The sequence below is a fragment of the Schistocerca nitens genome, chromosome 4 (assembly GCF_023898315.1).
Source record: "Schistocerca nitens isolate TAMUIC-IGC-003100 chromosome 4, iqSchNite1.1, whole genome shotgun sequence".
NCBI lineage: Eukaryota > Metazoa > Arthropoda > Insecta > Orthoptera > Acrididae > Schistocerca > Schistocerca nitens.
This window is the reverse complement of record NC_064617.1, coordinates 980,067,127-980,092,756: the sequence shown is the minus strand read 5'-3', so window position 1 is coordinate 980,092,756 and position 25,630 is coordinate 980,067,127. Positions and strand designations below refer to the sequence as shown.

General features: G+C 39.3%; 1 protein-coding gene across 1 annotated transcript in view; it reads right to left on the bottom strand.

Moving 5' to 3' along the window:
• Window positions 1-25,630, bottom strand: part of LOC126253687 (intraflagellar transport protein 172 homolog) — a 305,113-nt gene that overhangs the window by 61,828 nt on the left and 217,655 nt on the right. The window contains exons 23-25 of the mRNA XM_049955213.1: window positions 17,876-18,067; window positions 17,670-17,787; window positions 4,090-4,234 (exon numbers count right to left, since the gene is read on the bottom strand). Coding sequence (XP_049811170.1) covers window positions 4,090-4,234; window positions 17,670-17,787; window positions 17,876-18,067 — 455 coding nt within the window. The remainder of the gene's footprint in view (window positions 1-4,089; window positions 4,235-17,669; window positions 17,788-17,875; window positions 18,068-25,630) is intronic.

Genomic DNA, 25,630 nt, shown 5'->3' with positions numbered 1-25,630 from the left:
AATTGAGAGATTTATACCAAATAAATTAACAAACAGCAGAGCTGATCCTCCTTGGTACACAAAAGAGGTCAGAACACTGTTGCAGAAACAACGAAACAAACATGCCAAATTTAAACAGACGCAAAATCCCCTAGATTGGCGACATTTTACAGAAGCTCGAAATTTAGCGTGGACTTCAACGCGAGATGCTTATAACAGTTTCCACAACGAAACTTTGTCTCAAAACCTGGCAGAAAATCCAAAGAGATCCTGTTCATATGTGAAGTAAGTTAGCGGCAAGAAACAATCAACGCCTTCTCTGCATGATAGCAATGGAGATACTATCGAAGACAGTGCTGTCGAAGCAGAGTTACTAAACACAGCCTTCTGAAATGCCTGCACAAAAGAAGACAAAGTAAATATTCCAGAATTTGAATCAAGAACAGCTGCCAACATGAGTTAGGTAGAAGTAAATATCCTCAGAGTAGTGAAGCAACTGAAATCACTCAATAAAAGCAAGTCTTCTGGTCCAGACTGTATACCAATTAGGTTTTTTTCGGAGTATGCTGATGCATTAGCTCCATACTTGACAATCATATACAACTGTTCACTCGACAAAAGATCCGTACCCAAAGACTGGAAGGTTGCACAGCTCACACCAATATTCAAGTAAGGTAGTAGGAGTAATCCACTAAATGACAGGCCCGTATCATTAACATCGATATGCAGCAGGATTCTGGAACATATATTGTGTTCGAACATTATGAATTACCTTGAAGAAAACAGTCTATTGACACACAGTCAACATGGATTTAGAAAACATTGTTCTTGTGAAGCACAACTAGCTCTTTATTCGCATGAAGTGTTGTGTGCTACTGACAAGGGATTTCGCATCGACTCTGTATGTCTGTATTTCCAGAAGGCTTTTGACACTGTACCACACATGCGGTTTATAGTGAAATTGTGTGCTTATGAAATATCGTCTAAATTATGTGACTGGATTTGTGACTTCCTGTCAGGGAGGTCACAGTTCATAGTAATAGAAGGAAAGTCATCGAGTAAAACAGAAGTGATTTCTGGCGTTCCTCGAGGTAGTCTCCCTTACGTATATAAATGATTTGGAAGACATTCTGAGCAGGTGTCTTAGGTTGTTTGCAGATGACACTGTCGTTTATAGACTAATAAAATCATCAGAAGATCAAAACAAACTGCAAAATGATTTAGAAAAGATATCTGAATGGTGTGAAAACTGGCATTTGGCCCTAAATAATGCCAAGTGTGAGGTCATCCACATGAGTGCTACAAAGACTCTGTTAAACTTTGATTACACAATAAACCAGTCAAATATAAAGGCCATAAATTCAACTAAATACCTAGGAATTACAATTACGAACAACTTAAATTGGAAGGAACACATTGAAAATGTTGTAAGGAAGGCTAACCAAAGACTGTGTTTTATTGGCAGGGCACTTGGAAAATGTAACAGATCTACTAAGGAGACTGCCTACATTATGCTTGACCATCCTCTTTTAGAATACTGCTGCGTAGTGTGGGATCCTTACCAGATAGAACTGATGGAGTGCATCGAAAAAGTTCAAAGAAACGCAGCACGTTTTGTATCATCACAAAATATGGGAGAGAGTGTCAGTGAAATGATACAGGATTTGGGCTTGACACCATTAAAAGAAAGGCGTTTTTCATTGCGACAGAATCTTCTCACGAAATTCCAATCACCAACTTTCTCCTCTGAATGCGAAAATATTTTGTTGACACCGACCTACACACGGAGAAATAACCACCACAATAAAATAAGGGAAATCAGAGCTCGTACAGAAAGATATAGGTGTTCGTTCTTTCCGCGCGCTATACGAGATTGGAATAATACAGAATTGTAAAGGTGGTTCGATGAGCCCTCTGTCTGGCACTTAAATGTGATTTGCAGAGTATCCATGTAGATGTAGAATGCAGCTGGATGAATTCATCAAAAGTCCAATGTTTCCACATGTAAACCCCTGTCATTTTCAAGGAATGGACTGGATAAAGCCCTAAAATGACAGTAACTGTTACTGGTTGAAATATTGGCAGTTTTCGATGTTATCGCTCATCATTTCCTGGAGTTATTCACAGATGATGGTTAATTGTTTGCTTGTTCAATGGATTATAAATGAAGTGTCTCACTGTAATGTCGAACGAGTTAGTTTACACTCATAATGCCCATTAACAGCGAAAAATAGGACAACTTACTGACCATTTTTACAATTGTCTTTTCATTAATCTTTCCTACCACTAATTCTTTTTTACGTGCAATGATTACACTTAACTACGGTCAAACACATCAACACACATACCTTATACACATTTTTAAAACTTCTATTGAGTACAAGCAGTTGTCAAGCAAATATAATGATTTCATTTGTGCTTGAAGGTTATTTTGTCGCGTATTAAATTTTTACTTATAATGCAGTTGAAATCACAATAAATGATAATTACTGCAAGCAGTTTCAATAATCCTGTCAGTAGACAATTGTCATTTTGAGAAAAATTGTACTTCACATCTTCACAAAGCTGTGTCTGCTGTTCTCACCTCCCGATCAGAGTAAATCTGTGGAGCAGTGGACACAATGTCATCAAGATGTGAATTAATATTTCTCTCATGATGACTGATCAAAATTGGTTTTAATATTTACTTTTCCCCACAAAGATCTGAATGTATAATATGATGTACCGTAGGCAAATAAGCAATGCAGTTCAGCTATGTGGACTTTGTTTGCACGCTCTCTGCTACTGCGCATGTGCAGTTCTTATACCTCCACTGTTCCGTCTCTTTGCACAAAAGTGTCGTCTTACGTGACGCGAGCTATAGCTGAGTACCTGGTATTACCCAGATATGCATTTATTTCAATTTTCTACTATTCCATTCCCTCTCTCTGTCCATCTACTTCTCCCCTTCTCTCAGTCCACTTCTTCCACCTTTCCACTCCCTGTCCATCTCTTCCTGCCCCTCGCTCATTCCAACTGCTCCTCCCCCCTCTTCCATCTACTCCTTCCTCCTTTGTCCGTCCGTTCCTGCCACCTCTGCCTGTCCATCTCTTCATCTTCCTCTCTCTGTCCACTACTTCCAACCTCCCACTCTCTGTCCATCTCCTCCCTTTCCCTGTCCATCTCCCCCCCCCCCTCCTCTGTCCATTTCCTTCTCCCCTCTCCCTGTCCTCGTTCTCCTCCTCTATCTCTCCCTCTTCGAAACTGAACTGGGAGGAACATATTTGGCATGTCTGCAAGAGAATAACAAGAGTAAGCTATCTCATGTGAAACTGACAGATGCATTCACTGGTGAGTATCTGAAGGTTGCATATTTCATTTTATTTCAATCACACATTTCCTATGACATAAAAAAAGTAATTAGAATGATGTGCAAAGTTTCACTTAAGGAACTGCCATCCACTCTTTATTATCAAGCTCCAGATATTAACTGTTATTAATCTACACACACACACAGCATTGCTTTATGCAATAAGCAATAAATAAATAAATAAATAAATTCAGCACCAGAGAGATGGTACACCCTCACAATACAGAGTCATGGTACACTCTCACAAAACCAGATGCAAACTGAATCTTGATGTACCAAGACACAGACTCACAAAGACTGCAAACTCCCACAAAATAAGATGCTAAAATGTTTTTTAATAAACCTCCAATTCATGCTTGGGCATTGCCCTATCATATTTTCAAAGTTAATATCCATAACTGGTTACTCAAACACCCATTTTACAAGACAGCTGAAATATCTGAAATAAACATGGCTGACATTAGTACTTAAAGACGTTTCTAAAAGATAAGGAGCTTAATTGTAAAAATTTCACTATAATAATAATTCTCAGTTGTATATTTAATGTTCAATCCTATTCCACGGTAAGTGGTCAATAGTGAATAAACTGAATACTGAATGTTGTAATGGTTTTCTCGCCTGTTTCAATACCTTATTTTATTTTATTTAACTCAGTATAAAGTGTAATGGCCACTACTTCAATTTATTGGGAATATAGGCCTTTTGATAACAGAAAGTAATGCAAAGTATTTTAATATTTTGTTTACAGTTAATATACTTACATTGGCTCTAGCTCCTTTGCGATTTTCTTTGCTTTGCTCCACTCTTCAGCAGAAATAAAGGTGTCTATTGCTTCTTTAATCATGTCAACATTTAAGTAAAGTTGAGCAGCTAAATTATATTGCTGGGCCTGTACTAATTTTGGACCTACAAAAGAGGCACTGTATGAACACATTGATACAATGCTATAACTGTTAGAAGATTCATTTTCATACACTGAATACAACAAAATAAAAACAAATGAATTGATGAAACATGACTACAAGCTAACTTATAAGGATGTTTCAAATGAATAATTTTCCAATTGCTTTTTTTTTTAATACGCTGAGTACTTTAATAAGATTCAAGACACTCTCTTGTATTTTCATATTTAATTTGTTGCTTTTGTGCCACGTACACTGATGTGCCATATAGCTATTCTCATTGCCCCAGACATGTTGCTTTTATGTTCCTGTAAACAAACTGAAAAATTATGGCTGGTCTCAGGTAATGAGTTACCTCGAAGTAAGTATGGTGATGTTTTGGAATACCTTGTAATCAGTCAATGACTCAAGACATTAACTGACAGAATTAAATGAGTCCCATAGTGACATCCACCTATAAAAGATGAGACAGGCAGATTGCCTTTAATTACAAGTCCATTTCATTCCTTACAGTCTTTTAAAATGTTTAATAGAGTGGCTAACAATAGAATATTAACTCATTTTCACAGCATAACTTGTTTGGTTTTCATAAAAGAATTATCAACACAGAGAAGCATATAGGATCTCACAAATGATGTCCTGGTGAGGCCAAAAAACAAGAACTATACTTTCTAAAAGGAAGCTGTGCCAAATGGGAAGCTGCAATATAATTACTTTATTCAGTGATTATTTTTGATAGCATTCACATTATCTAACAGAACGTACAAATATAATACCTCAATGTAAATATTATGCAATTAAAAAATCGACAATATCTAACAGCATAAGTCATAGCCTGGTAGCAAAATCTTACATAGTTGCATCGTACTAGGTAAATATGGCTAGCAGTTGTCATCATGTGCCATTAATTATTAAACATGAGGGAGCATTTGTGATTTGATACAGCTCTGAATAAGACCAGACACACAGAGACAGGCTGTCTATGATCAACTCAAAGTAGATATGTCAAATATTTATGCCAAAGAAATGGTGAAATAGAGAACTTTGTCAAATCTCACTTGTCGTCAAAGAAATATTATCAAATCTAGGACCTCGTTGTAGATTTGATCATAAAAGTCGCTTGTCTTCTGTTCACTGCAATGTGAGATGTTACCACTTGGAGCACTAGCATCACTGCAGCTACCTGTCACAAGTAGTTCATTAGTAAACATGTAAACATGTTGTGTGCCATAAATTACTAAATTAATAGAAATGTATGATGCTGATGAGGCGTTTTACAACGTGAGGCGTCCTGAGCAGAAAAACAGATTAAGAAGACTGTGGAGCTACAAAAAAAAAAAAAAAAAAAAAAAAAAAAAAATTGTGGAGGTCATTAGCCATGACATACAGCCAGAACCATTGTAAAATGTTTTCAAGTCTTCTCTAGCTGCTCTTCCATGCACTGGACGTCCACAGGTAGCTTGACAAACTATAGGTTTCATTTGCTGTAGGTCCTCAGTGCTTTGCGACCCAAGATAAGTGCAACTTCCTACTGCAGTAGACACTGTTTCCTGATGGGTGTACATGTGTTTTCTCCTCTTGGTTAACTAACTGTGCAGTGTGCAGGCAGCTTGTGTAATTATAGTCACTGTTTCTGGAGGTAGATTGACGGTAATAAGAAATCTCCTAAAATGACTGACAAGAATGCCAATGCTGCTTTCCACTAGTCTTCTTCCTACCTGTAACTGAAAACTTTTTCTTCTTTAGTGATTTCCTTCAAGTGGTATGGTTACATAATGTTATAACTCAGAGAAAACGCTTTGTCTGACAGCACAACCATTAGAGATGTAATATTTGTGTTCCCTAGCTTTCTGACTTCATGAATGTTCAGAACAGATCGGTCAATGAGACACATCTATAGTTTGCTTTTAGAAAACGCTCCAGCATCACCAACATGCCCATTACTTCATGAATCAACAAACAAGAATTTGTAGGTAGCATCTACCATGGCACATAAAATTATGCTGTCAAAGGGTTTATAATCGAAGAGGTGAGAGCCACTAGCTTGTGGACATTTGATGTGAATATGCTTTCCATCCACTGATCCTATAGTGTTATAATAGTTCCAATTTTCCTTGACATCATTTGCAATTTGCTCCCGCTCTTCTCTGCTTGTGGGTAACTGTAAATAAAATTTAGGGATGTTTAAGGTAATATGTAACTAATGCTTTTCGTTTCTGTATTTAGAGCATTTCGTTCCTATATTTAAAGCATGAAGTAGAGGTTTACTCTTCATCTCAAGAGAAGACTGAAGTCACCTGCAATGAGCCATGACCACAGTCCCAGCAACATGAGCCGTCTCCCACGGAGAGAAGAAAAGTGACAACAGGTGTTCTTGTGGATGCCACCAAAACGTTAAAGGCAGTGGCTGATATGAGCAAGAACCAGTCCCAGCCTACCCATGAAGATTGGTACAGTGCCTTTGCCACCCACATCACAGCTGAACTGCAAGAGATGGATAATGCGCGGGGGAGGTGCGGGGGGCACTATGCACAGTATAAATCATTTCCTGATATACAGGTGGGATATGCCGCAGGTGACAGTTCCACAATCACAGTCACGGTCACAGCCACAGCCATCCCCCTCTGCATACATTCAGGCAACATTTCAGCAACCTGGAATAGAGGAGGAAGACACTCTTTGACACATAAAAAATTATGACCTCTCCATTCTACTACATCTATTTTTGTACCCAGGATGCCTCATGTTGTAAAGCACCTCATCACCTTCATACATTTCTATTAATTTTGTTGTTGTTGGGACACAAAATGTATATTTTACATTGTTCTAAAATAAAAATAGTTCTTAATGCAATTAAAGTGTATTAAACATCTATTTACCTTCAGGTATTGGTCCTTTAGTGACTTATAAACTGCTTCATATGTTTCAGGGATTACTTTAGTTAATGTGCACTATGGCATTCAAGTGCTGTACTGTAAGCTAGAGTAACTTTTTCCTGTAGCAAGAAATCGGGGTGTTACTGTGAGCCTCTCTTCTGCAGATATAGCAGTTCGTAAGTGAGTATTGTGCTTTGTGGTATGAGGAGCCACTTCGCTGAGGGAATATTGAAAGATATTCTGATCCAGCCTTAAGTAATTTATGTATAACTTTATGTCCTCTACTTGCATCTCATGTAACAAATTTTGTTGAATGCTTTTATCCTCCTATCATAAGATCCATAGCGTCACCCAGGTATGTTTCTTTTTTTCCCCTGCTTCTCTCCCAAATGCGCACACAGTGAAATTGTGGTGCAACCAACTGCTGCACATGATTACAAGTTGTTGCTGTCAGCCCTCTTGAATTTTGACGAAAAATACGACAACAGTGTAATATGCCTTTTCAGGGCCATGTCAAAGAAATTTGATGACTATTTGATCATATTTCTTTGTCAAAGAAATATGATAGTGTAATAACAGCCTTAATGGAGGTCGAAGACCTCAACAGATTGAGAACTGGGGAGTCACAATGCAAAGTCAGGGAATGTGGCTTCAGCAGTGACAATGAAATTTGACAGTGTGGTGACCTGCAAAAGCGAGAACATCTGCTAGTTTCCTGGAACCTGTCATTATTTTCTGTCTGTATTTCATCAAATTTTCTCTGTAACTGATTCTTTGTATGTAATTAATCTCTCTGTGTGTGTTATTAATGCTCTACCAGTATTCTGGTAAGTTCCTGTCCTGGGCACATAAATAAATCTACTTACAGAAACATAAAGCTTAACAATTTAGCATATGTAAAACTTATCTACATTAGACAATGAAACCAACCAATTTTTGAAAATATAATGTAACTGGATACATAAAAAAATCTACTCACCAAGTGGCGGCAGGAGAACACACACATAAAAATATTGAAATTTGCATTCTTTTGGAGCCAGTTGCTCCTTCTTCTGAAAGAAGGGTTGACGGGGGAGGAAGAGAGGTAAAGGAAATGGACTGGTGAGATTTCGGAAATGGAGAGAGTTCAGAAAAGTCGCCCAGAGTCTCGGGTCAGGAAAGACTTACCAGATGGGATAAGAAGGAAAGACCAATTATTGGAGACTGCACCAGACAATGTTTGAAAGCTTGAGAGCTTAAAGGTAGACTATCTTCCACCTTTAGGCTCTCAGGTTTTCAAGACATTTTGATTTAGATGTCTTTGAAGCTTCCAGATAAGTGAAAAAGCTAGTTCCCTTCTTTTATATCCCCAACTCTTCCATTATGGTTCTATTCAGATTATGCTCAGATGTCGGAAGCAAAATAAAGCAGAACATGGTAAATTCTTACAATGCGACTGGACAGAAATCTATTATAGTCCTCACACATAGACTGTCTGAAACTTAATTAAACAGCTTGGCATTTGCTATTTCAGTCTTAGCCTAAGTAACTGGAAGAGAGACAAAACAATTGTGTACCATAACTACTTGATATATGGTACTCTCTTTTGAGGAAATGCTAGTAACTTGACAAGAATATTAACCTAATGGAAAAGGAGTTTCCATGTATATTAAAATTTAGCACAGTGTAAAAAATTTAGAAACTAAAAAAATTGTATAGAGTAACATATAAAAGCATGTGTATGTGAGCTTAAATTAAATAATTGTAACAGTGTATAAGTCCCCATTGGGAAATTTTCAGCTATTTCTGAAAAACTAGGATTCTTGGTTGTGCTATCTGTCACACAGAGGAAAGCAAATTAATGTTTGTGGCGGGTTCCATGTAGATATTCTGAAACAGTCCAATCGAAAGCTTGACCTTGAAGTATTACTTGGTTCTTTCAATTTTCCATCAGTTATTGACTTTTCTACTTAGGTAATACAGGAAAGCAGCATACTGATAGATAATGTTTTTATAGGACAAGATACATTTAATCAAATAAAAACTTTTCCTGTCAAGAATGGTCTGTCTGATCATGATGCACAGCTAGTTACAGTATATGACATAGTTCCATACAGTAATGCAAAAAAGTCCTCCAAAATTGTGTATTTAATTAATGATTTAACAACTGCAAATTTTAGGGAAATCTTGCAACATAGACTGAGATGAGGTGTACATGGAACCTGAGGTTAATTTAAAATTTAACCTGTTTCTTGATACCTTTGTGACTATATTTGAAAACAGTTTCCCTAAGAAAACAGTGAAGCATAATAGTAAGAAACAATCTAAAAAGCCATGGCTTGCTAAAAGGATAAAAATATATAGTAAACAGAAAAGGGAAACGTATCTTACAACTAGAAGCAGTAATGATTCATAAACAGTCAAACATTACAAAAACTACTGCACTGTGTTAACAGGGTGTATATGTGGACAAAGAAAGAAAATTCCCGGATTTTTCCCGGATTTCCCGGTTAAAATTACACATTCACCCGGGTGAAAATACACTTTTTTCGTTTTAAGTGACAGTATACTCTTTCTCGGCGCTGTAAAACTCATCAATCCTTTGAATGTTTATGGTTTTATATACCGACGTAGAATTTCCCGGCTCTTTAGAAAACAAAACTCCTGGGAGAGGAGAGGCGGAGGGGGGCATGTACGCTGATATTTTCGTATTACGAAGGTATAAATTTGAATCCCACCAAACACCGCAGGTCACTTTCCGAAGCATTGAGATCGAGATTGCGATGCGCTTTTGTAAGGGAGTCATAGCTCATGTCACTTGATCTCGCACGCTGATGACAGCAATAGAACACGTGATGTAGTCAGGCAATAGCAAGAGCACTCTTAAGTAACGCGAACACACAAATAAGGGAAGTTCATGGTGTTACATTAAGATACATCACACAAATGTGCCAGTAAAATTTTTAATAACGATGTAAATGTCTGATCTGGGCTCGAAATTCTTCTAAATGGTCTTCCTCAAAGAGTTGATTTTTAAATGGAATCAAACGTTTTGTGATTTAAGAAATTCATCATACATTCTCGCACATTGTTCATCTTGCGCAAAAGGAAATTTGCTTTGAATGTAACACTTTTCAAACCACCATTCGCAATATTTTCCCACGACCTGTTAGAAATAGGTTCGTTTCAGCAGTTGCAAGAGAACGCCAGATAACAGGCGTCACCGCGATTGCACAGCTACGATGACACAAGAAGCCCTTATGTTCTACGTGTAAAACATTAAAAGATCTTACATTATGTCATAAAAGAAACAAGACATCAGAGGATACTTCAAGAGCATCGGAATTTCGTGAATCACACTAAAATGCATAATTCGGCTTAAAGTGCACATTCGTATGTCCATATTCGGATGTAAATTTTCTTGGAGTACCAGGGCTGTATTATCTCATGTTTGGATCTTTATTATGGTATAATGCCATACATGCACTTGAAATGCATCAAACAGTTGAAACCAGCCAAGAGTGTGAAATTAAACACTTTGTTTCAAATAAATTGACTGCCTCAGCAGAAAAGATTAATAAAAGCCAAATCTCTTTAGCAAACCGACAAAAATAACTTCATTGTTCTGCAAGGCGATTAATGCTTGACCGTCAGAAAAGTGGAAATAAAATCTGAAACTAAAAACATATTTTAGCCTTCCGTTACTAAGCGAACGTATTTTAATTCATTTGATAGCTCCTGCAGACAAAAATCCATTTCATCATCATTTAACGTGAAAGCAATAAAAGGAGACGAAACAACAAAATCACTGAACGTAAACACGGGTCACGTAGAGACGACCCATCTCCCCACCACAACTCGGACTGCTCTGTGCATCAGCCCCAGATTTACTATATTTCCAAACCGGGGCAATATTAGGTAGTGGCGCACAGCCACACTTCTGTAACCAGAAGCGGGAGAAGGTACTACTCATTGTGACTAAACTGTGTATGCGCAAGAGCCCACCCGCAACTGCTCAAACGACTCTAATTTAAACAGTTGTCACATCACGATCAGCGGAGGCAATTTGTTGTTATGAAGCATTGCACAGTCTTCCTAAGCCTTCGACACACTGTGCTGTTAGCAGACACTTGTATGAGCACTGTGTTTTGTTGTTGTATATGGTGCATTTCCTTGCAACTTAAGTTCCCCCCCCATTCGTTCATGTTTTGTTGTTGCAGTATTATTCTGCAGTAGCGGGATGCAGTAATATCCTTTGTTAGAGTATTGGTTCTTACCAGTCAAAATCACAAAAATTTAACTGAAAACGAAAACAAGGAAAATTCCCAGAATTCTAAACAATTCCCGGGTTTTTCCCAGTTTTCTCCCAGATGGAAAAATTCCCGGGTTTTTCCCGGATCTCCCGGTGGTCCCGGGTCGTATACACCCTGGTTAAGAAAAGTTTTTAAAAAGTCCAGAAGGATGTGCATTATGCCAGAAATTAGCACCTCTGATAATAAAATTAAAACAGTTTGGAATATTGTTGAAAGGTAAACAGGACAACTGAGAGCATAAGAAGACAGTATTTCAACCAAACTCAATGAAATGTTTGATAACAAAAAGTCAGAGGTACAAAATATTTTTAATAATCATTCTTTAAGGGTTGTAGAGAACATAGGATCCAGCTACTCATTAGATGAAATTCAATCCACCTCTTCTACTGAAATTAGGAAAATAATAAATTCACTCAAACGTAAAATCTTGCACGGATTTGATGGCATTCCCAACAGAGTACTAAAAGCTGGTTACCCACAGATAAGTATGATTTGCAGCCACATATGTCATGGGTGACTGGAATTTGTTAGTAGGAAAAGGGAGAGAAGGAAACATAGTAGGTGAATGTGGATTGGGGGTAAGAAATGAAAGAGGAAGCCGCCTGGTAGAATTTTGCACAGAGCATAACTTAATCATAGCTAACACTTGGTTCAAGAATCATAAAACAAGGTTGTATACCTGGAAGAATCCTGGAGATACTAAAAGGTATCAGATAGATTATATAATGGTAAGACAGAGATTTAGGAACCAGGTTTTAAATTGTAGGACATTTCCAGGGGCAGATGTGGATTCTGACCACAATCTATTGGTTATGAACTTGTAATGGATCTGGGAAATGTTATTTTTTTTTACCTTATTTTTCGATACCGAAGTGTAAATGTTTTCTTATATTTTTGTCAGAATTTATTATAATTTGTCTTATTACATGTTAATTTACCTCTGTTTTTGAGAGTGAAAGCATATTGTTTACTATTAGGAAATGTATCGAAGAACAGCAAAGAGACTGATTACAAATGGAAACTTGTGGATTGTGTAAAGTATCTTTGATGTTAGAGTCGTCTTTGACTATAGTCAGTCGGCAGCTAACTGTTGGTGTGTGATGATGGAAGAACATTGTGAAGGTCGAAGTCGTAAACAATTTTGAATTATACTATTATTTTTTGTATTGATTAAAACAAAAGAAGAAACTACATTTGAAGAAGCTGTATTTGAAACACCAAAATGAGAGAAACACTTTGAACCACGTCTTTCCTGCAGCCGACAACGATGCATTGTGGAATCATACTTAGACAACTGAAGCCAAGACTTATATCGCCTTGCAAACATTTAATGGAAAAGGTACTGTCACGAAATATGGCAAATTTTAGTTAATTAAAAAATAGTGACCATAATTTCAACTTGTGTCTTTCCGGGAAGCCGTATTTCAAACTGCAGGTTGAAACTGAAGAAACTGCAAAAGGGTGGGAATTTAGGGAGATGGGACCTGGATAAACTGAAAGAACCAGAGGTTGTAGAGAGTTTCAGGGAGAGAATAAGGGAACAATTGACAGGAATGGGGGAAAGAAATACAGTAGAAGAAGAATGGGTAGCTCTGAGGAATGAAGTAGTAAAGGCAGCAGAGGATCAAGTAGGTAAAAAGATGAGGGCTAATAGAAATCCTTGGGTAACAGAAGAAATATTGAATTTAATTGATGAAAGGAGAAAATATAAAAATGCAGTAAATGAAGCAGACAAAAAGGAATACAAACGTCTCAAAAATGAGATCGACAGGAAGTGCAAAATGGCTAAGCAGGCATGGCTAGAGGACAAATGTAAGGATGTAGAGGCTTATCTCACTAGGGGTAAGATGGATACTGCCTACAGGAAAATTAAAGAGACCTTTGGAGAGAAGAGAACCACTTGTATGAATATCAAGAGCTCAGATGGCAACCCAGTTCTAAGCAAAGAAGGGAAGGCAGAAAGGTGGAAGGAGTATATAGAGGGTTTATACAAGGGCGATGTACTTGAGGATAATATTATGGAAATGGAAGAGGATGTAGATGAAGATGAAATGGGAGATAAGATACTGCGTGAAGAGTTTGACAGAGCACTGAACGACCTGAGTCGAAACAAGGCCCCGGGAGTAGACAACATTCCATTAGAACTACTGATGGCCTTGGGAGAACCAGTCATGACAAAACTCTACCATCTGGTGAGCAAGATGTATGAGACAGGCGAAATACCCACAGACTTCAAGAAGAATATAATAATTCCAATACCAAAGAAAGCAGGTGTTGGCAGATGTGAAAATTACCAAACTATCAGTTTAATAAGTCACAGCTGCAAAATACTAACGCGAATTGTTTACAGACGAATGGAAAAACTGGTAGAAGCGGACCTCGGGGAAGATCAGTTTGGATTTCGTAGAAATGTTGGAACACGTGAGGCAATACTAACCTTACGACTTATCTTAGAAGAAAGATTAAGAAAAGGCAAACCTACGTTTCTAGCATTTGTAGACTTAAGCGAGAAAGCTTTTGACAATGTTAACTGGAATACTCTCTTTCAAATTCTGAAGGTGGCAGGGGTAAAATACAGGGAGCGAAAGGCTATTTACAATTTGTACAGAAACCAGATGGCAGTTATAAGAGTCGAGGGGTATGAAAAGGAAGCAGTGGTTGGGAAAGGAGTGAGACAGGGTTGTAGCCTCTCCCTGATGTTATTCAATCTGTATATTGAGCAAGCAGTAAAGGAAACAAAAGAAAAATTTGGAGTAGGTATTAAAATTCATGGAGAAGAAGTAAAAACTTTGAGGTTTGCCGATGACATTGTAATTCTGTCAGAGACTGCAAAGGACTTGGAAGAGCAGTTGAACGGAATGGACAGTGTCTTGAAAGGAGGATATAAGATGAACATCAACAAAAGCAAAACGAGGATAATGGAATGTAGTCAAATTAAATCGGGTGATGCTGAGGGAATTAGATTAGGAAATGAGACACTTAAAGTAGTAAAGGAGTTTTGCTATTTAGGGAGTAAAATAACTGATGATGGTCGAAGTAGAGAGGATATAAAATGTAGACTGGCAATGGCAAGGAAATCGTTTCTGAAGAAGAGAAATTTAACACTGAGTATAGATTTAAGTGTCAGGAAGTCGTTTCTGAAAGTATTTGTATGGAGTGTAGCCATGTATGGAAGTGAAACATGGACGATAACCAGTTTGGACAAGAAGAGAATAGAAGCTTTCGAAATGTGGTGCTACAGAAGAATGCTGAAGTTAAGGTGGGTAGATCACGTAACTAATGAGGAGGTATTGAATAGGATTGGGGAGAAGAGAAGTTTGTGGCACAACTTGACTAGAAGAAGGGATCGGTTGGTAGGACATGTTTTGAGGCATCAAGGGATTACAAATTTAGCATTGGAGGGCAGCGTGGAGGGTAAAAATCGTAGAGGGAGACCAAGAGATGAATACACTAAGCAGATTCAGAAGGATGTAGGTTGCAGTAGGTACTGGGAGATGAAGAAGCTTGCACAGGATAGAGTAGCATGGAGAGCTGCATCAAACCAGTCTCAGGACTGAAGACCTCAACAACAACAACATGTCGTAGCTCCCTGAAACGGCATTTTTTCGGATAGGCTAAAATATGCTATTGTTAAACCATCACATAAAAAAGACAATAGGTCTGATGCTAACAACTACTGCCTAGTCTCACTTCTGACAGATTTATCCAAAATTCTGGAAACAGTAATGTATTCAAGAGTAGATTCGCATATTTGTAATAATGAAGTACTAACAAAATGTCAATTTGGTTTTCAGAAATGATTTTCAACAGAAAATTCTATATACTGTATATGCTTTCACTGATCAAATATTAAATGCTCTGAATAACCGAACATCACCGTTGGGATATTTTATGATCTCTCAAAGGCTTTTGACTGTGTGAATCATTAAATTCTTCCAGATAAGCTTAAGTACTATGGTATGAGGGAGACAGTGCACAAATGTCTAGTTCATAATTAACTGGAAGAATGCAGAAGGTTGAAATTAGCAGAACAGATAGTATGCAAAAATCAGCACAGTCCTCTAACTGGGGAGGTATCAAGAATGTTTGGTATTGGTTCCCTTATTGTTCTTAATGTATATTAATGACTTGCTACTTTATATTCATAAAGATGCAAAGCTAGTTATTTTTGCTGATGACACAAGTATTCTAAGCACACCCAACAAACAAAAATTCTTCTTCTTCTTTTAGTGTTCAATCCTGAGGTTGGTTTGCAGCAGAGCACCATTAATCTCATCTGTCCAACTTCCTTTTCATTTCCACGTGTGTTACACCCAAAGAATTAGCTCAGGTAATTGTAAATAATGACTTGCAGAAAATTATTAAGTGGTTCTCTGCTAACGGTCTCTCACTAAATTTTGAGAAAACACAGTATATACAATTCTGGACAGTAAATGGCATAATACCATTGATAAATATGAACAGAACTCTGTTGCTAAGGCAGAATATTCCAATCTTCTGGGTACGAGCATTGATGAGAAATTGTACTGGAAGAAATAATTGATGAGCTGCTGAAATGGGTAGGTTCAGCTACTTATGCTGGTAGGGTTACTGCAAATTTTGGTGATAAACATATTAGTAAAAGTACTCATTGCACAAAAGTGTGTAATCGGAATAATAGCTGGAGCCCAGCCAATATCACCTTGCAGACATTTATTTAAGGAACTCAGGATATTAACAGTACTTTCACAACACATATATTCACTTATGAAAACTGTTATTAATATCCCATCCCAATTCAAAAACAATAACAAAGTGCATAGCCACAACACTAGAAGAAAGGATGATCTTCACTACTCTGGATTAAATCTGACTTTGGCACAGAAAGGGGTGGACTGTGCTGCCACAAAAATCTTTGGTCATTTGCCAAATAGCATTAAATGTCTGACAGATACCCAATCAGCATTTAAAAACAAGTTAAAAAGCTTTTGAATGACAACTCCTTCTACTCAACAGATGAATTTTCAGATATGAAGTAGTAACTGTAAAAGAAAAGGGTCATGTAGGAACACTTATGTTAAACTGACACATTCCACGTCATAACAAAATGTTGAATTCATGCTCTATGGAACAAGTATTAATGTAATGTAACCTTGCAGAAAAAAATTATCAGGGACATGTACAATACAAGGCCAAGAAAATCTTGCATGCCACTACAAAGAGATCTAAATATATAAAATATTCCCTTGTCGCACTTACATGAAATAACTCTGTTCACAAATACTAACTCTGAACTGTTTTTTACAAATAAATAACTTCTGGCACATGTATGAAACCAGAGACAACAAAAGCTTCATGCTTCATACAAACAGACTTCATCTCTTTGCATAGACCCCACAATATATGGGGATGAAAATACATAAGACACAAATATTTGAAGGGCTAAAAAAAGGTGGTACAGAAATGCTATTAATCTGCTGAGAAATCTTTTAATGACTATCTGATCATTTGAACAGAATAAAAAATTAAAAGGATATTTTGGAGTTACATGATAATAAATATTGTGTTCTAGTAAAAAAAAAAAAAAAAAAAAAAAAAAAAAAAAAAAAAAAAAAAAAAAAAAAAAACGTAAGTCTCCCCTGACCTGCAGTTATGGATGACTTTCCCAAAATCTACCCCTTTTCCTAGACCTCTAAAGTTCTTTTCCTTCACCCCTCTTCCTTCCCCTTCAACCCTTCTGCCTGAAGAAGGAGCCACTGGCTCCAAAAGCTTGCCCAATTAACAACCTTTTACGAGTGTGTTCCGCCACCACTTGGTGAGTAGATTTTTTATCTGCCCAATTAAATTAAATATCGTGATCTGTGTACAATCTATTACAGCTACAAGCTGATGACTCTCCTGCACATGAAATCAATGATTTAAATTGTATATTATGAGACAATAAAATACTGATCCTGACCAATGTCTTATGAAGTAATAAATAGTTTTAGAAATAACAATTAACATATATGGTTACATGTGACTTTTGTGAAAATTATCAACATACAAAAGCAAGAAAATACATCACGTATCTTTAAACAATACCACAGTGAAAAAACTGATGCACACTAAGGAATATACATAACAACTGTAACAAACAGTATATTACATATGTTTAGATTCAACCTTACAACAGTTCAAATTCAGCCTACTCTAAATTAAGTCAAGCACATCAAACAATTCAGTATGCCATCTGATTCACTCTGGGCCAATATATCATTGAATTCTAGAATGAACTAAAATTTTCACCTACCTAAAATTTTGGCAACCTCAACTGCTTGCTTTTCCTCTAAAAACCTGTTTGTCAGATCAGCTGCTTTACTCCACGCTTTTAAAATAAGGTTATGATCTTTAGTATTTGAAGAGTTTACCTGTAAAACCAAACACATATAGTTTAAGAGCAGGTTAAACAATATATACAAAATAGCAATGGAACAATATATGCATGAGAATGAATACCTTTAGAAGGCAGTCAACTGCAGCCTTGTACTCCCTGTTCTGTTCCCATTCATGTGCCTGGCTTACCAGACTGTTAGCATCTTTAGAACCCTTAACTCCAACTTCTCTGTCATATTGCTCTTTCAGAGCAGCCAAATATGTTGGAAGATATTCTTTGCATATTCGAAGTGCATCTGCCCACATTCCGGATTGCTGAAAGCATATGCCAACTGAGTCTGCATCTCTTAGAATCATAAAAATATACTTATGTCCATATATTTTTTAAAAAAAGGAGATCCTTAAATACATTTCACCATTGTGACATTGTCTAAATTAAACGTGGTGGGACAACACAGATGCACATGAGGTATGGGGCATGTCAGCAGCAATATTCAAGTTGTAGCAAAGTATCCAAATAAAACCATATATGGCCAGATCATTGGCAACTTTGAGATCAGAGCCAGACATCACAATACGGGGTGGGAGTAAAATATCATCGATACCATCATTTCATAGAGGAGGGAGGCAACATTCAACAGGAGAACAGGCAAAATCAATTGCACACTACAGCCCAGATCCAATACCATATCCTTTTCCCAAGTCTCAAAAGAAGTCCAACCAGCACAACAGCTGTCCACGGCATTGTAGCAGCCTTTGAGTCACACTTTTCCAGCCAGAATTGTATCATGAGCTGTGAGAGATTGTTCTGTGTGCTCAGTGACCCACCAAATACATTCACCTGGTATGAAGGCACAGCCAATCTCAGTGAATGTGGTGTCTTGCGCACATCACGTGAACAAAAGAACAGTGGGATCATGTCTTGTTCAAAATAAGCCTGGAAATTGATTATTACTGTCTGTTCAACTGATATGTCTCTGAGGTGCTTTACAACCATGGATAGAGCAGAGAAAATTTTTCCTTGCAGTGGTCTGATGACTGGTATGAGGAAATGACATTCTACAGTGGCATGTGTGCCTTTTTCACTGTACATATGAATCTGGGCTCAGTATAAATGATGACAGTTCTTGACCACACAGGGAAGGCCAGGGTAACTGCAAGATGAGGACATAAAGCACCTAGAGTTCCCAGATCACTCCACCGAACTAAATCTGGATGAACGTGTATAAGATATCTAACCCAGATGATTGTATTCCTAACTTGCCAACATGGACCAATGCTAGACCAACTAAACGTGCTGGTCCAGCAGTATCAAGGTGATATTCCGTATGTCACCAGCAGGGGGAAACCACACACTTCATATAACCATACAAATACACACTAATTTGCTGTACTCAGATCCATTTTATACTATTAAAATAAAACATTATGCACTTAATAAATCAACAACAAAAAAGCATCTGCAATCAAGAATGGAAACTCAGAAAAATTGACTCAAAGATTCTCCAACAGATCACAATCCAATATTGGTGACAAAACACTTCACAAAAGACAAGAGGCACAGTACACAAATAATTTCCAGCTGTGATGTATTTGTTCTAATTGATTCATAACTTAAATAAAGATAATCAAATATATTATGTTATGTTACCTTATCAAAAAGACTTTAATTGCAATTTACATGCAATACTTAAAATTCTAATGAGAGAAAGTTTTGTTTGTCAATACACATTCTTAATTAAATTAGCTTCAAAACACTTAATATAACTGTATGAATCATTTCTGAAAACACACAGTAATTGTGTGTGTGTGTGTGTGTGTGTGTGTGTGGGTGGGTGAGTTTAGTGCCTATGGGCACTCAATAGCGAGGTTATCAGTGTCCTTACTCATATTAAAAGTAATGAATGTGGAGAGAAGTAGTAATATATGACCATACACGTTAAGACAACAGGAAAGAAGAAAAGATGCTACACATGAGACTAAAACACAAGTAAAGCAAAAATGGAGCTAAAAGGAAGGCACAAGAAAATGTCACTGGCTGACCACTTATGTAAAATATGGGCGAGCCAGTCACCCCATGAACATATTAAAACCATCTACCTAAAATCTTGGTAAACACGTTGGACAACGCTCAAAACTTTAAAACGTGAACCAAATTCATTTGATCATTACCTAAAATAGACTGCAGATCCTTCGGCAAATCAGCCAAAGCCCACTGGCCGGAAAATAAAATGCAGTCTAATAAAACGTGGTGCACAGTGATCTGTATGCCACAAGCACCACACGCTGGAGGGTCCTCTTGCTGGAGCAAACACCCACGTGTCATAGGGCTACAGCCTATGGGAAGGCGAGTCAGGAGGACCTCATCCTGTCGACCTGGCTGGAAGGAGGTACGCCACAGCACAGTTCTGGGCTTTATGACATGGAGCTTATTGTAGTTACTTAGAGCCATTTATCCTCCCATCGATGCAAGACTCTAGAGCTCAACAGTGATGTCATAGTATGCAGGGGGTGGCACACTGAAAGACCTGAGAATCAAGGCACGCCTCCATGGCTGCGAGATCCGTCCTTTCAATTCCCACAATTCCCTGGTGCCCTGGTACCCAGCTGAAAGACAACTCCTTTCACAGCCGTTGCAGGTGGAGGTAGCCATTCTGGGTAGTCTGGACAACTTTATCTGCTAAGTACAAACGTTTCAGAGAGTGAAGGGCACTCAGCGAATTGGAACAAACAAGCAATTTAGGGGTCGTACTGGCTCCACACCAAGTGACATCAGCACATGCTGCACATGGACCCCAAACAGCATTGTGGCTTGTGGACCATTGGAAAAAAGTGCTCCAGAGGCAGACGAGCAACAGTCTGGTGTGTGGGTAAAGTCAGAGCTGCGAGGAACTTACATACCTGATGCACCATGAGGAGCCGGTGCCGGATGGTAAGTGGTGGTTCCCTGCCTCAACACAGAGGCTGGGTACAGGACTGGCCGGATAAGCATCCGTGGCCAGACGAACCCCTAATGGTGGACAGTGCCAATGATCGACAAATAAGAAGGCCCCACTGACGCATACACCGTGCACCCATAGTCCAGCTGCGAACACACGAAAGCCCAATAAAACTGGAGCAGACGCGCCATGTGTGCTCCCCAAGACCTGTGGCTACAGCACTTTAAGATGTGGCAACCATAACAATCTGGAGAAAAAAATGAGGCTCAGAAACCTCACTGAGTCTCTAAAATGTAGGATGCTGTCCCCCACTTGACAAGCAGGTAAATTAAAAGTACGATGAAAATGATTAAAATGAACACACACACACACACACACACACACACACACACACATACTTATCTGCAGAAAATTGAAAATCTATCTTTGCAGCCTGCTCCTCTAACCGCTACACTGTAAGTTGCAACTGGTGAGCCACTGTTGCAATTATGGAGGAGGAATAGAAAATAGCAACATTGTCCACAAATAAAGAGCACTGTACAGGACTGCTTACCATAGATCCAATACTGTTGATGGCTATGGCAAAGAGGGCAACACTTAAAACACTGCCCTGAGGGACACCATTCTCCTGTTCAAATCGATCTGACACTGAGGCACCAACTCGGGTCCTAAAAAACCGGTGAGACAGGAAAGACCATGTGAAGATGTAGAGGTGGCCACGAAAGCGTCACTGATGCAGCTGTGTGAGAATGCAGTGTCTCCAAGTAGTATCATATGCCTTACTAGTATATCAGTACAGTGATGGTTACATAGAAAAGACTGCTGAATAGCCGCCTCTAGGAGTCAGGTTGTCAACAATGGACCGAAATCTCCAGAAACCACACTGAGAGTGGCTAATGAGTTGATTGGTCTCTAACAACCAGACCAGACGGCGGTCAACCATTCACTCCAGTGTCTTTCCTATGCAGCTTGTTAAGGCGATACTCTTGTAACTACTGGGAAATGTACAGTCCATTATTGGTTTCAGGAGAGGTATCAGAACTGCCTCCCTCCATGAGTTCAGGAAGTTGCCTGTCTACCACATAAGATTAAAATATTTTAGGGGAACTTCCTTTGACGCCACTGGCAAATGGCGAAGCATGCAGCATTGGATTTGGTAGTGAATGGGTGCAGTATCACTAGTCTCAGACAGTGCTGATTCGAGCTCCCACATGGAGAAAGGAGAGTTGTAGGCCTCAGAACAGTTGGATCTGAAGTCCAGGTTGCCCCTCTAGACAGTTGCATGGTAGCTACTAAATGTCGGATCCTGGCTTGAATTGGCTATATTATTTGCAAAATGATCGGCCAGCTTCTGAGTGATGTCTCTGGGTGTCATTCGGAGACACATATGTGTCAACACTGCTGCTATTGGTAAACGACTGTTTACCAGATATCATCTGGATGGCTTCCCATACTTTTGAACAACAAGTGGAACGGCTGATGGCATACAGGAACTCTTGCCATGACTGTTTTTTGCTCTTCTTAATGATGCTGTGAGCCTTGGCTCTCGTGATTCAAAAGGCTGTGAGGTTGTCTGCTGTTGGGTGGCATTTAAACCGTTGAAGAGCTGCATGCCTGTCCCGGATGGCTGAATGGCACTCTTCTGTCCACCAAGGTACAAGTTGCCTCCTAAGAGGACCAAAAGACTTTTGTATGGATAGGTCAGAAGCATGACAGATGACACGCATGATGTGGTCCACCCATTCCTGGACACTCTCATGGTGTTCAAACACAGCCAACTGGCTGAACAGCATCCAGTTAGCCCTGCCAATCATCCATGTTTGGGGCTTCTGTTCCAGCAATCTACCATCCAGTAGATGAATATGGATTGGGCAGTGGTCACTGGAATGAAGGCCGTCAATGACCTCCCAGTGAACAGAGTAAGCAACGGCTGGAGGATAAAGAGATAGGTTGATGGCCAAGAATGACACAGTAGTAGCACAGAAATGAGTTGGAGTACCAGTGTTTAAGATGCACAGCTCTTGAGATATCAGAGGCTCTCCAAAACTCAACCCCAAGAGCAAGTAGAGGTCGAGCCCCACAGGACATGATGGGCATTGAAGTCTTCCAGGAGGAGAAATGATCAGGGGAGTTGCTCCTTAACATCTGTGAGAGCATCAGCGGAGGTAAATAAAGAGAGCAAACTGGAATCTTCCAACGTGCATGAATTTCAGCTGCAACTGCTAGCAAGTTGCAGGCCAGTATCCAGGGGGAGAGCACAGAAGTGGTGCCCATTTTTGACAAACACGGTAACCCCTTATTTGGCAATATCTCCAGTCAGGTCATCCTTGCGATACAGCGCACAGCCCTGTAAAGGGGCGTCACATGCTTTTAGACGTGTTTCCTGTAAACACACGCAAAGGGGGCATTGCTGTGTTACGAGTGTCAGTTCCTCCACTGTTGTTGTTGTCGTTGTTGTTGTTGTGGACTTCAGTCCTGAGGCTGGTTTGATGCAGCTCTCCATGCTACTCTATCCTGTGCAAGCTTCTTCATCTCCCAGTACCTACTGCAGCCTACATCCTTCTGTATCTGTTTAGTGTATTCATCCCTTGGTCTCCCTCTACGATTTTTACCCTCCACGCTGCCCTCCAATACTAAATTGGTGATCCCTTGATGTCTCAGAACATGTCCTACCAACCGATCCCTTCTTCTAGTCAAGTTGTGCAACAAACTCCTCTTCTCTGCAATTCTATTCAGTAACCCCTCATTAGTTATGTGATCTACCCAATTAATATTCAGCATTCTTCTGTAGCACCACATTTTGAAAGCTTCTATTCTCTTCTTGTCCAAACTATTTATCGTCCACGTTTCACTTCCATACATGGCTACACTCCATACAAATACTTTCAGAAATGACTTCCTGACACTTAAATCTATACTTGAAATTGACAAATTTCTCTTCTTCAGAAACGCTTTCCTTGCCATTGCCAGTCTACATTTTATATCCTCTCTACTTCGACCATCATCAGTTATTTTGCTCCCCAAATAGCAAAACTACTTTACTACTTTAAGTGTCTCATTTCCTAATATAATTCCCTCAGTTTCACCCGACTTAATTCGACTACTTTCAATTACTTCGTTTTGCCCACATGTGTCCTGAATCCATTCATGTTCCATCACATAGTGGGAGCCATCCATCACAGGCATAGTACTTTCATCCTGACTTCCTGCAGGGGCCGGAGGGGGGATGGGGGGGAGGGGCACATAGGTGGAGGTTCAGTTTTTGGGCAAGATGATTGCCACAGCCCAACATCAACCTCCATCACCTCTGAAGAAGATTCGGAAGAGACCTCAGATAGGATGCCATCGACGTTATCAGACTGTGTATCTCCTGTTTCCTTCAGTGGACAATTCTCTGCCTTCAACTTTGATTTTTTGGTCTGAGGCAGCTTTGGAGCAACAACCTCAGAAGTGGTAGTGGCTGTAACAGCGCTGGGCGGTGCACAAGACTTGACATGTGGAGTAGCAGGAAGGTCCACAATGTCAGCAACCACGGCCTTTTCTGGAGTTATGGGGGGAGGGGCAGGCTTCAAAGGAACTGCACCAGGACAAGTGCATTGACAAACACAGGTACTAGTGCTGACAGTAACAACCTCCGTTTGTGTAGCAGCATCAGTTTTCATGACAGGCTGTTTCAAAACAGAAGAAAAGGAGGCAGCAAATGAGGGCAGCTGCATGAACTTGTATAACTTCTTGGCTTCACCATATGGGATGCACTTTATTGTTTTGATCTCCTGGATCTTCCGTTCCTCAAGGCAATCTCTGTAGTTCCTGTTCCACACAGGGTGATCCCCAGAGCAGTTAACATACTTTTGAGGAAAGGAGCAACCAACGCCATCATGGGCGGCTTTACCACACTTCCCGCAAGTGGCTTCTCCTTTACAGCTAAGAGTAGTGTGCCCAAAGTGCTGGCATTCAAAACACTACATTGGATTTGGGTGATAATGTCATACACTTAGGTGTAAGAAACCTGCCTTCACATGCTCTGGTAGTTTTGTGCTGTTAAAAGTAAGGATAAAAGAGTCTGATTTTACAAGATCGCCATACACCCATTTCATAACGTGTTGTGTGTTGACAATGCCTTTCTGGGACCATTCGGCTTCCAGTTCTTCTTGGGGAATGTCAACTAAATCCCTGCAAGTCACAACACCTTTGCTGTAGTTCAAGGTGTTGTGCAATTCAGTGTTTATCGCATACTACCTGAGGCGTTGAGCTTTCGGCAGGTTCTTGACTTGTGGGGAGCTAGATGTTTCAACCAGCAGGGTCCCATTGCACAAGTGCGTAACAGATTTTAAGGTGCCATCAATGCCTTCTAAGCCTTTCTGTAAGTAAAATGGGGAAACTTTTTCAAAACTACCCTCTCTTCTTTTAACTATAAGAAACACATTCTGTGAAACAGCATGCATTCTGTTACTACCGACTGAATCAGAAGGACTGGCTACACAAGCCCTCTTGTTAGATTGGGTATTGGTACCTTCCAGTGGCCCACTCTTTCCGCTGGGAGGGGGTAAAGAAAATTTTGGAGGATCCATTTCGGTCCCACGAGCAGCTAGGGAAATAAGGGTTCACTGAGACAGAGCCTCATGTGCCTGAGTAAGCCTTACACAACTGAGTGCAGCAGATTCCCCAGAGGGGAACAACTATTCCACCTCAACGGTCATGCATCCAATCAATGTGCAGCACAGCTTGAGACTGAGGGTTTTTTAATAGAGGTTTATTACCACACCTTGAAATTATTATTATTATTATTTTTTTTTTTTGATTGAGGTTTATTACATCCTTGCAATCTGGGCAGTGAAGCAAAGATCCCCTTTGCTTGAAACACACAATGTTGCACCATCATGCTGAATGGTGGTCGCTGAAGCATGCCCAGAGCTTAAGCTGACAGAGGACTGGTGGC